Source organism: Tasmannia lanceolata, unplaced genomic scaffold (assembly GCF_043159265.1).
Source record: "Tasmannia lanceolata isolate RefF3 unplaced genomic scaffold, GAP_Taslan_0.1 ptg000015l, whole genome shotgun sequence".
NCBI lineage: Eukaryota > Viridiplantae > Streptophyta > Magnoliopsida > Canellales > Winteraceae > Tasmannia > Tasmannia lanceolata.
The window spans coordinates 59890593-59903178 of NW_027518692.1; the positions used below are offsets into that span (position 1 = coordinate 59890593).

Here is a 12586-nt window from a genome sequence, read left to right on the forward strand (position 1 = left end):
AAACTTTAGGGGATTATCGTAGATACATCATGTTGGTGGATTTTAGTAGATTTCCCTTAAAAAATTAGGATGCCATCCAAGACGTGCCGTGAGGAACAAAAGTCTCACCCGAATGTGAAGGTTCAACAAGTAATGTGGGGTCCACATAATTGGGTGATCGGAACCATCCATCTATTAGACAGTCTACTAGACGTTGCGATGGATGAGCAATGGACCGAAATACCTATATTGAGGAGGATAATGTTCTCTTTTGTGTTTTTGAGCCGTCCATTTCGCACCCTACAATATGAATGGCTACGATCATTTTGGAGAAGATATTTGGTGCACAGCCTATGTAGCGATGAGGACAAACAGACGAACGGTTAAGATCATTAAAAGTGGTCTCTCCCTACGCTTTTGCCTGCTCGTATTCGTATTCAAAAGGCATAAGTGAACCGATCTGCCTTAAATAAATTGAAAGATCCGGTTCCAAAACCCACCGGGGATGATTTCGTCATATCCAGGGTCATTTCGGTCCAACCAAATCATTTCCTTCTCATGGCTTTCTGGTCACTGCACGCACGTTTATCGTTCAGGGACTTTTATGTAAATTCATCTTTCCCTGTCTTATTACTGCTCCCCCTACGGACTCACCGAGAAAGGACATTCTCCTTCTCTTATATGAGAACCCTTCCTCTGTAAGGTAAAGAAAAACCCAATTTTTTCGCAGAGAGAGAGAGAGAGAGAGAGAGGGATTTGTTGAAACTATGGCATCTGCGAGTCTGATGAAGCTGAATGCGTCGTCTTCGCAGTGGATCGGGCAGAAATCGTTCCACCATCATGAGCCAAATCGGCCGATTTTTCGCCGAGTTGCATGTCCGATCCGAGCCGGATCTTACACCGACGAACTCGTTCAGACAGCAGTGAGTTTCTACGCACTTCTCTCCGTAACCCTAATATCTAGGCTTTGATCTTCTTTTTTTCTTTCCTGCTATCATTAGATTGTCGCCTTTGCTTTTGTACAGCTGTGGAATCGTTTTTTTTTTTTTAGAATTAGATGTGTTTGGATGGAATATGGATGGATCATTTGCAAATCGTTAGATCTTCTAGTTATTTAGGCCCTGTTTGGATTGCAAGAAAAATATTTCCTTGGAATTTTTATTTTCTTTCCATAATTTAGAAGCAAATGATCTGATTGTGGCTAATTTAGAGGGATATCATCATAAATTGAAGGTTCTTCTAAATAAAAACTGAATCGGATTCGTTCAAGTTATAGCTTTCAAAGTGCAAAATTCTTGACTGATAAATCTTTAATTCGTTTATGTTTTAATTTGCTAAATGATGGAATTAATGGTAGTTGACATGGATTTAAGTTGTGCTTTGAGTAATTTTGATTAGTTTTTTATATATGATTTGATTACGCTGGTGTTGTTTTCATTCGAGTTAAATGCAGCAGCTGAATGATTGAAGTATTAATTTGCTCTTTCTTCTGGTTAGTTTGCTCACTCAGTCTTCAATATCACGACCTCTCTGTGTTAATTTTTTACCACAGCTTATTTGTTTATTTGGTTTTCCAAAATAAACATAAAGTTTCTATTATTGTTTGTTATTGGAAAGAGATTCATGTTGTGAGAAATAATCATTAGACTATAACTTAAGTGGTTACCAGAATTTGCCTGGTCTTGATCAGATGGTTGTTCAAACCACCATCTGAAACCAATCAGATGTTTGTCTCTTCAAGTTAGTTGACGGCATCCCTACATGTGACAACCACCTTGTCAACAAGATCTCGTGGATGTTAGGTTTGCTTATACCTGTGGAAATTTGGTCCAAGTGATTACACATGATCATTCGTCTGCTCTTCTTTTTAGTGTCGTGTTTGTAAGCACATTTTTACTAATCTTTTAGGCAGCTAGAAAGTTAATTTTGATGTGGCCGCTGATAATTATAAGGAATATGCATCTAAACATGTGTATTCTAACATACCGGTAAGTTATATGTTTGATTTTAGATAGTGATACCTTCAAATCTTCCCAGTCAACTAGTAGCCCCTTGGGACATCCTAAGCTATGCACATTCATAAGAACACAATCACTTTGACTAACTCACCTATATCCCATCAACTGAGGTCGATTAACAAAGTGGCGGACAGGCATGGGAAGGACGGAGCTTCTCTCGATACACTGCTGACCACCGACACTCCCATAACTATTTAGGGACTGGTTTGTGTTGGTTATTTGCTTTTGTTTTGTGGTGAGGGCACCTCATCTTGCTCGTGTATGTAATTTTCCTTTTGCAATGAACTTTGCTGTTATCTTTGTCGGGAAAAAACCTGCAGGGTTTATGCTCACTGCCCAATGTTTATCGGTATTGTGATTATGCATTTGAAGTTGATTCCTAGTTTTCCCTTGTTCTTTGTTTGCTTTCATTTGATTAATTCATTCTATTTTAGGATTTAAAAGAAGATGTCGTTTTCCTCGACATTATGAGTGGCTCACATAAAATTGAAGTTTCTGTGGTATTAACCAGTGTTGCCCTTTGTGATTATATTTAAGTTCTGCCCTGATTCCTCCCTATTTGTATTATGTAAAACAAACCCTTTTACAGCTATGATTTTTAATGTTTCAGTTACTGGCAGTATCTTAATGCTTGCCTCTGACTCTGTAATTTTGCCCCTAATGTCTGGCTCCAAATATTCCAATGAGTAAGCAAGTTCATTACGAGAGATAGTAGAAAAAAACACATCGCTCAATCCAGAGATATAGGAGTGTGAAGATCAAGCAATTCACTCTAACCTTAACTCATAAGGAAGATGTTTCTATCTGAGAATGGGAAACGCTAGATACCCCTATTGATGAGGACACTATTAAAATTGCATCAAGAGTTTGTTCAAAGTTTGCTCAGTGAAGCTCTTTCCATTTAATTCCAATCAGATTTCCCGTGCTTGACTACTTTCCATTTCTCTCATTTGCTTATTTGTAGAAATCCATTGCTTCTCCTGGACGTGGTATTCTTGCGATTGATGAATCAAATGCAACATGCGGAAAGCGTCTTGCATCAATAGGTTTGGACAATACAGAACCCAACCGTCAAGCTTATAGGCAGCTTTTGCTGACCACTCCTGGCCTTGGTGAATATATTTCTGGTTCCATTCTTTTTGAGGAAACCCTTTACCAGTCAACAACAGATGGAAAGAAGTTTGTGGACTGCTTGCGTGAGGCAAAAATCATGCCAGGCATTAAAGTCGATAAGGTAATTCTGCATTTATATCTTCAGCTTGATCCCTACCTTGAAAAACTGTTATAATTTACATATTTCCTTTTAGTGCAAGATCAAAATCTCTCGATGTTAATGGTGCACTGAATAATTTGTGGAATTGGTTTACATTTTGTTCCAAGGGTTTGGTCCCTTTGCCAGGATCAAACAATGAATCTTGGTGCCAAGGTTTAGATGGATTGGCTTCCAGATGCGCTGAATATTACAAGCAAGGAGCACGTTTTGCAAAATGGCAAGTATTTATCCCTTTATTCTACTATGCTTACACTGAATATCATTAATGTGTCACTTTGTTTTATTCTCCAAGTAGTTTTGAAATCAACACTTAACTTTGATTGATTATGAGGACACTAATTCAAAGGCATATGTTGATTTTTTTGTGTTAAATTTGTACTTGGCTGTCAATTTGCAGGCGGACTGTGGTTAGCATTCCCTGTGGCCCATCTGCCCTGGCTGTTAAGGAAGCTGCATGGGGACTTGCACGGTATGCTGCTATTTCCCAGGTATTTTTATGTCCTAGCCTCTTTCTGTTTGCCAGTATGTTGTAGTCTACATGTGTGTGTATTCTGATTTAATAAAGGTTCCTTCCATATTTCAATTGGGAATTTTTTATTTCCAATTGTGAGTGAACAGATCTTGAAACTAAGAAAGAAATTTGTATCACATTAATGGGGCGGCAGGGCTCAGTACATAGCACCAGTGTAAAATGGATGTAGCTTAAGGAGTTTGAAGGTTTATAAATGTCATGCAGGTAAATTAGTTTGGGAAGTGTGAAAGTTGTTAGCATATATGCGACTCTCGCCGCATACGGCTCGCACAAAGACTCCTAAATTCATCCCGAGCCTTTTCTTTCACCTCTCCTCTAGCATTGCACTATCACATTCATAATTTGTAGCTAATCTATGTGATGGGGGAGCCCTCAAAAGGTGTCAAAAGTGGAAGGAATGATGACAAGAGAATCATTATCGGCTGAGCCAGAAAAGGAGAAAATTAAGGACAGATAACGTCATTTTTTTGGGTAGGTTGCGGGGATCGAACCTGCGACCTCAACCATTGAGGCCCAACCCCTTGATAACACTCCATTTGTGACTAAAAGAATAGCATGGGAATTTTGTCGAAAAGTCCATCCTACACTTGTTGATTGAACCATATTTTTATGGCTATTTGTATGTTGAGGTTTCTTAAGCATTTTTCATGGGCCTGAATGCTATTTGATTACTATTTGGTTTGTTTGCTTTTCTATATTTTATAGGCTTTAGATGGAGACTTATTGGAAGTTGGAAAATTGGAGTCTAAATCTATTATTCAACATTTAAGCCATATTATTATATTTTATAGTACGTGTGTGAGTGCAAAAATATGCGTTTGTTTTCTTCCTTCTTGCTTGATTTGCATTGAATAATATACAGTCAATAACTGTATTGAATAATGATATTATTTCATCATGTAAAGTATTTGAAATTTCATTTTCCTTGATTTACTATAATAAGCATACGGGGTGGACCATTCACCGTAGAGTTGAAGCACTAGCTGTAGGATTGGGGGATAACAGGCCCCCTTGCCTAAGCCCTAATCCTACCATTAGGTGGACCATTGACCAGAATGGTTGTTCTAAGTTCTAACACTGCTCATGCCAAGTCTTACACACGTACGATTGAATTTAAGGAGGGTTAAGACAGCTTCAATGAATTTCCATTCAAGTTTTTATTTTATAGCCTTTCTTTGTGTCTGGTTTGCATTGCATATAGGTGTGTCTGTCTTTCTCTCTACAGAACATGATTTAATGACCAATCTTCCCACTGGGGACAAGGGCACTCCGATATGGGGAGATCATCTGCTGCAAAAGAGGTCTAAGTCTATTGTCATGATCTTTGATATTATTTTGTGGGCTACATTGAACAAGCTAATGGGTCTATGGTGGTTTAATGGCACTAGTTCTGAACTTTTGGGATCAGGACAATGAAGGTTTCATTAAGTCTTGGAGTAATTGATCCTGACTGGGAAGCACGATTCTCTAAATCTAGCACTGTAAACCCCACTATGTCCCAGTTTCTCTAATAGAAACAGGCTCTTAAACCATCCAGGCCAGGGACTTTGGATGGAATGATGGATGGCGTCACTTCAACAGACTGGTTGTCGGGGGAGTTATCGATTCCCCATCAAATTGCAAAGCAGAAGGGGCCCTTTGTAACAATCTGACTTGTATTGTTTCTCAAAAGTGAGTTGTGATTACAATTTCCTCTTCCTTCTCATAAACCAACCCTTAAGCGTCTCAAATAGTCATGATTCTGTTCTTGTTTCTCCTGCAAGGGTGGATAGGTGGAAAAATCTAGTCTTTTGGTCTCCATTTTGGAGCCAATGGATTCTAAGAAGAATTACACATTTGATCCAGTAGATGATGATGTTGAGAATGTCTCCATTACTACATCTTTTCAGGTAGGAGATGGCTATCTGGATCGGCTGAACATTAAGAAATGAAATGTCTGTATAAAAGTGACCAGAGGGCTCGTCCAAACATACAAAGTCCTCTACGAAGCATCTTGCCTGAACATTCAAGTATTTCAAGATTGTTTCTTGGAGATTGAGTGGCCTTGGAAATAGACAGGGGTCAAGATTGTTTCCTAGAGACTTACTTTGAGAAGGAAAGGGAAAAGGGAACAAGCAGCTCATTCAACCATCTTGCGAACGGTGGCATGGGTGATGGCTGGCTGCTGGGAGTTGGGGGTTGGAGGTAGGGTGCAGGGTCCACTGATATGGAGTATTTTGGATCGTGATAAGGAGTATTTTGATACAAATAGCATTTCGCGTGGCCATCCGAACAATACACTGGCAAAGAAATTTCTTCTCAAAAGTATTGTAGTTTAATTGGAATCACTAGTCGTGTTGTGGCCATCCAATGCACACTAATGTGGCAGAGGTAAACACCGAATAGTATTATTAGTCGATTCAGTATTTTGTTACAAATAGGGTTAAGGAGTGTTAAAGTATTGTGTTAGAATTCAACAGGGGCAAAGAGTGTTGCACTAGGGAAACTCTGAATAGTAGTATTAGTCGACTCAGTATTACACATCAATTATTCAGATAAGTTTTTTAGGCAATGACAGGGTCAGCAATAGATTTTACAATGGCTCAAATCCATTCACTATGGTAACCCAGACATATGTCTCTGTAGCTTATGCCGATAGGTATTCTATTACAAATTGAGAATTTTTTCTACTGTAAAATTTTGAAACCCCACGTCCCTAGAGTGAAGAGACACTTTGTATGGAAACCTGTAGTTATAAAGTGAAATAACTTATCACGGAAGCATAGCGTGGATTCTTGCTACTGGTGTAATGTTAACATCACAAGTAGGGCTGCAACTCGAGCCGGGTTTTACCCGACCCGCATCGACCCGACCCGAAAATAGCCTGGGTTGGGTTCAGGTTTCATGGGTTTCGGGTCGAGCCGGGTTGAGCATTCAAAAGCCCGCATGAATCTCGGGTCGAGCCGGGTTTGAAGGGGCCCGACCCGACCCGAGTTACATAAGTTATAGTATGTACATTTTTTTCTATTGTTAGTTAAAAGTTAAAAGTGAAAACCCACGCACCCACTGTTATTGCATGTGAGTGTAATTTCTGCTTCTATGAGTTGAGTTGATTCAAATGTTTGATTCAGCATTGTTTGATTGTAATTACAACATTGTTTGATTACAGCATTGTTTGATTCAAGTGTAATGTGAGTGTAATTACATCATTGTTTGATTCAAGTGTAATGTGAGTGTAATTTCTGCTTCTATGAGTTGAGTTGCCTTGCCAAACAAGAATTTTCCTTAAAAAATTGCGCAACGTGAAAAAACCCGACCCGACCCGAGATATTTCTCGGGTAGGGTTGGGTTCTCCAAAACCCGACCCGCCCGACCCGAGTTGCAGTCCTAATCACAAGACAAGTCTTTTGTTAATTTGATATTTGTTATTACTATTATTGTTTTTGCAGGACAACGGTCTTGTGCCAATAGTGGAACCCGAGATTCTTCTTGATGGGGACCACCCAATTGACAGGACACTTGAGGTGGCAGAGAATGTATGGGCAGAGGTCTTCTTCTACTTGGCGCAAAACAATGTAGTGTTTGAAGGCATCCTACTCAAACCCAGCATGGTAACCCCAGGTGCTGAACACAAAGAGAAGGCCTCACCAGATACCATTGCCAAGTACACACTCAAAATGCTGAAGCGAAGAGTACCACCTGCTGTTCCTGGGATCATGGTACGGTTTTCTCATGGATCCATGTTTTTTTATAAGTAGGAGTAACCTTAGTTTTAAATTTCAGCCGAAATCCGATATTTCGGCCAAAATATTTCTGTATTGGCCAAGGCCGAAACGAAATTCACCATGTCGCCAAAATTTCACTGAAATTCCGAATTTTCGTTTTTCACCCTTGTTTTCAAAATTTCAAAATTTCCACCCAAATTTTAAACATTTCCACAGAAAATTTAAAATTACCAAAATATTTAACCTAATTTTACATGATTTCGGCTGAAACCGAAACCGAAATATTTCAATTTTGGTGGTGGTCTTCTCTCTGTGTTCTGCAAAATTCTGAGTAACTAATGGTGATGAACTTTGTGATTAATATGCAGTTCTTGTCAGGAGGGCAATCAGAAGCAGAAGCAACACTGAATTTGAACGCAATGAACCAAAGTCCCAACCCATGGCACGTTTCTTTCTCATATGCGCGTGCGCTTCAGAACTCCGTCCTTAAGACATGGCAGGGACAGCCAGAGAATGTGGAAGCTGCACAGAGGTCATTATTGGTGCGGGCCAAGGCAAACTCTCTGGCCCAGCTCGGTCGTTACTCCGCCGAGGCCGAGAATGAGGAGGCTAAGAAAGGAATGTTTGTCGAGGGCTATACCTACTGAGACTCTGACCAGAACACACTTTCCGCTCAAACCTTAGGTAATATAGAAAATTAGAGGGTTAGTTTCATATTTACTTAATTTCAGTTGCTCTTTAGGACTCATATATGGTAAGCTTTGTTTTATCTCAAACCTTTTGGTTGTTGAGATTTGTGCTTTTTTGAATAATGTGGTTGTTAAAGAGAAACTTGATCTGGGTTCAGTAGTGTCTGATGCCATCCCAGGAGCGGTTGATTTTTGTTGAAGGATTGAAATTCCCTCTACTCTTTTTCACTCTGTTTCCTGTTGACTTGCGAGGAGGAAGGTATGAGAAATAAAACCTGACAAAGGAGGTTGTTTTTAACGATACATGATATAAAAGGATTAAGGATGTTGCTCTTTTTAATCTCTCTGTTTTACCGATCTTGACTTTCTAGTGGAAGCCAAATCCTGGGTATCTGAAAGCTAGAAAGCTAGTCTTTTGTAAACAAGGTTTTACGTCCTGGCCAATTTTTAGCCGTCTTTAGGAAATTCGAAAGTATCAAGGGATACAATTTCCATTGTAGCCGGGAATTCTACTCTGGTTGGATTACAAACACTTCACTATTTGGATTGCTGGAATTAGCTCGGTTTTAAATTTCGACCGAATTTCGGATTTCGGTGGAGACCGACACCGAAATCACCAAAAACCGAAACGGTATTTTATTTCGGTCGGAATTTCGATTTTTCCAAAATTTTGGAATTTCTATTTTTCCGAAATTTCTATTTTTCCGAAATTTCACCCAAAAAACCTCTTTTTTTTAAATTAATTTAATATTCCACCGAAAGTTTGACTGAAATTTAATATTGAATAAAATATTATTTTCTTTGTTGTACCGGATTTCGGTCGAAATTTCAGGGTCCGAAACCTGTACGAAACCGAAATTTTAAACCATGGTTCAAACAAATGGATAGACTAGTGAGCAGAATTAAAGAGAGTAATTGCCGAAATCTGTTTACTCCGAGTATAAAGTATCTCCATATTCTGTTAGGTTCGAGTCATTCCAAGACTTCCTTTCCTCTATCTTGTTTCACTTATAAATATAGGGTGATGATAAATCTGCACCTCCTGTGGGATAAGTCACACCTGTTAAGGTGATTTCACGTCAAAAAAACGTTAATGTCTGTCACAATTCACACGGCTGTGAATTATATCCTAGAGGGGGTGCGAATTTATAATGTCCCGTAAATATAATTATATTTCGACTTGTGATCAATCCATAAATGCTAATAGGAAATAGATAGGCACTCAAAATAAGGACATGCTCGTGCATCATTGGCATTTTTTTAAAGTTAAGGGCATGTGCATCATTGGCATTTTTTTAAAGTTAAGGGCATGTTGGGCAACGCTTCTCACTCGTGTCCAATTAAAATGGGCAGAAATGGAGGGATTTGCTAGGAACCATCACAGAAAGCATTTCGCAGGCTGGCTGTTGCACGGTAGTGCCGGGGTTTTAAATTTCGTCCGAAATCTGAAATTTTGGATTTCGATCGAGACCGAAATCGAAATCCGAAATCGTCGAAACGTACATTATTTCGGTTGAAATTTGAGGAAAAATATTATTTTTTTAATCCTTTACCAAATTTCAGCTGAAATTACCGAATTTTCAGCCCAAATTTTGGAAATTTCGACCCCTTTTACCAAATTTCAGTTTCGGTGGGGACCGAAATATACCCCGAAACCAAAATTTAAAACCTTGGGTGGAGCAGCGACATAGGCTCACTTTTCAACAGATTTGTCTTATTGATTCAATTCATCTGAGGTGGCTGCTCTATCATGCAACAGCCGGCCCGCGAAATGGCTTCTAAGATTGTCCCTAGCAAATCCAAAATAAGGCAAAGTAGAAGACTAAAACTAAAAGAGACATTTCATAGTCATTAGCATTTTTTTAAGGAAGTATATTTTCGGTAATCCATCTAAAATTTAGGTATTTTGGTATTTAAATACCTGCCGCCTTTCTTTTCGAATCGGATCCGGGATCTCCATTTTAAAGCCCGTTTCCCCCCCTAAAGGCTAAAACCTCCCCACATCTCCTTCATCTTAAGCTACCTCTCGCCCTCTTTCTGTCTTTCAACTTCTAACGCTACACAGGTCCACTAGGGTTTTAACCAGTTTTTAGGGTTAGGGTTTCTCTTCTCTCTCATGGCGACCGCCACAGTCTCCCGTCCAATCACCTCCAAAACAGAGAGCTACGTCGACAACAAACGCAAGGAAGACATCCGCCGCACCAACATCGCCTCCGCCTGCGCAATCGCCGACGCCGTCCGAACGAGCCTCAGCCCAAAAGGAATGGACAGAATGATATCGACACCCTCCAACGAAGTTATCATAATCAACGATGGAGCCACAATCCTCAACAAAATGGAAGTCCTCCAACCCGCCGGAAAAATGCTCGTCGATCTCTCCAAATCCCAAGACATTGTCGCCGGAGACGGCACCACCACCGTCGTTGTCCTTGCCGGATCTCTCCTCAAACACTCCCTCTCCCTCCTCAATTTAGGTATCCACCCAACCCTAATCTCTGATTCCCTCCACAAAATCTCCAAAAAATCAGTCCAAATCCTCACCGCCATGCTCTCCGATCGCGATGCCCTAATCAAATCCGCCTCTACTTCTCCCAAGAGTAAAGTAGTCAGTCAGTACTCTATGCTCCTCGCGCCTCTCGCTGGGATTCTGTAATCTCCGTCGTGGACCCTGCCAAACCGGAGATCGTAGATCTGAACGATGTTAAGATCGTGAAAAAACTCGGTGGCACCATTGATGATACAGAGCTTGTGAAAGGACTGGTTTTTGATAAGAAGATCAGCCACTCGGCCGGCGGCCCCACACGAATTGAGAACGCCAAGATTGCTGTAATTCAGTTCCAGATCTCTCCGCTGAAGACTGATATAGAACAGAGCATAGCTGTGTCTGATTACACGCAGATGGATCGGATCTTGAAGGAGGAGAGGAACTATATACTTGGCATGATTAAGAAGATTAGGGCAACTGGATGCAATGTTCTTCTGATTCAGAAGAGTATTTTGAGGGATGCAGTGACTGATCTGTCGCTACATTATCTTGCTAAGGCGAAGATTTTGATGATCAAGGATATTGAGCGTGATGAGATTGAGTTCATTACCAAAACCCTGAATTGTTTGCCTATTGCGAATATAGAGCATTTCCGCGCGGAGAAGTTAGGGTTTGTGGATTGCGTGGAGGAGGTTTCGGTGGGAGATGGGAAGGTGGTTAAGATTACGGGGATTAGGGATATGGGAAGGACTGCGACCGTGCTTGTTCGTGGTTCGAATCAGCTGGTTATTGATGAGGCTGAACAGAGTTTTCACGATGCTTTGTGTGTGATCAGATGTTTGGTGAGTTAGAGGTACTTGATTGCGGGAGGTGGTGCGCCGGAGATAGAGCTTTCACGGCAGCTGGGTGCGTGGGCAAAGGTTTTGCAAGGGAAGGAGAGTTATTGTGTGAGGTCGTTTGCGGAGGCACTTGAGGTCATTCCCTATACGTTGGCTGAGAATGCGGGTTTGAATCCAATCACAATTGTTACGGAGCTTCGTAATCATCATGCACAAGGGGAGATCAATGCGGGGATCAATGTGAGGAAAGGGCAGATCACAAACATTCTTGAGGAGAATGTCGTGCAGCCTCTGCTGGTGAGTACAAGTGCAATTACATTGGCGACGGAGTGTGTGAGGGTGATGTTGAAGATTGATGACATAATTACGGTCAGATAGTCTTTTTAAGAAAGAAGAAGATGATTCCATTAAACAGTTAGAGATTTTAGCTTTGTTCCCTAATTCTACTGTGTTTTTGGTAAAGTACTGGTCTCCTTCTCATGTTTTTGGAATTACGGTGACTAAAACAGTTATAAGGTTGTCCTTTTGTTTGCGGATATTTATTTCTAATCTGGTTTTGTTTGCATCTAGCTTTGGCTTTTTATGGGGACTTTTTCCTCTCTTCTTTTTTGTTCTATTATGTAGTTACACCTGTTATTCTTGTGGTTTCATGAATGCGGCATTTATTAATTCGTGTTTTGCATGCATGTTTAATGTGTTATAGACTGAAATCTCTATGTGGGGGGAAGATGTAGGAACTGATGGATTGATATTTATTAGCCTATTTAACTGTTGTGTTGTTGTGTGGATGTTTGACTTTGTTGCTAGAACTTACTTTCTTGCTGTTAAGTGCATCCTGGATTTGCAAATGTTGGCATTTAGTTTGTGCAGATGACAGAATTTGAAATGCATGCTACTGTGTAGCCTCTACTTATCTCTCACTTGACTCTAGAATTGATTATGATAACTTGAGTTTGCTTGAAAAATGATTGAATTCAACATTGCACATTGTGACTTGGTTTAGTCTTCACTTAGGTCAACAGATCTGCTTGAGATGTTGATAATTTATCTTTTTGTAAATTGTTCTT

The 12586-nt window shown here is 40.1% G+C and overlaps 1 protein-coding gene and 1 pseudogene across 1 annotated transcript; both read left to right on the plus strand.

Moving 5' to 3' along the window:
* Window positions 1-643: 643 nt before the first annotated feature.
* LOC143892762 (fructose-bisphosphate aldolase 3, chloroplastic) lies at window positions 644-8535 on the plus strand. The gene is made up of 6 exons (XM_077397623.1): window positions 644-902; window positions 2962-3231; window positions 3378-3487; window positions 3668-3758; window positions 7231-7500; window positions 7875-8535. The coding sequence occupies exons 1-6, from the start codon at window positions 747-749 to the stop codon at window positions 8151-8153; spliced, it is 1176 nt and encodes a 391-aa protein (XP_077253738.1). The 5' UTR covers window positions 644-746; the 3' UTR covers window positions 8154-8535.
* A 1216-nt stretch (window positions 8536-9751) lies between these two features.
* Window positions 9752-12088, plus strand: LOC143892763 (T-complex protein 1 subunit delta pseudogene; annotated as a pseudogene).
* Window positions 12089-12586: the final 498 nt, after the last annotated feature.

What these genes read in the sequence shown, in the direction of transcription:
- LOC143892762 (XM_077397623.1), top strand. Translation starts at nt 747, where the DNA reads ATGGCATCTGCGAGTCTGATGAAGCTGAATGCGTCGTCTTCGCAGTGG. An exon ending in ACGAACTCGTTCAGACAGCA is followed by an intron (nt 903 to 2,961) that starts GTGAGTTTCTAC and finishes GCTTATTTGTAG; the next exon opens with AAATCCATTGCTTCTCCTGG. An exon ending in GGAGCACGTTTTGCAAAATG is followed by an intron (nt 3,488 to 3,667) that starts GCAAGTATTTAT and finishes GTCAATTTGCAG; the next exon opens with GCGGACTGTGGTTAGCATTC.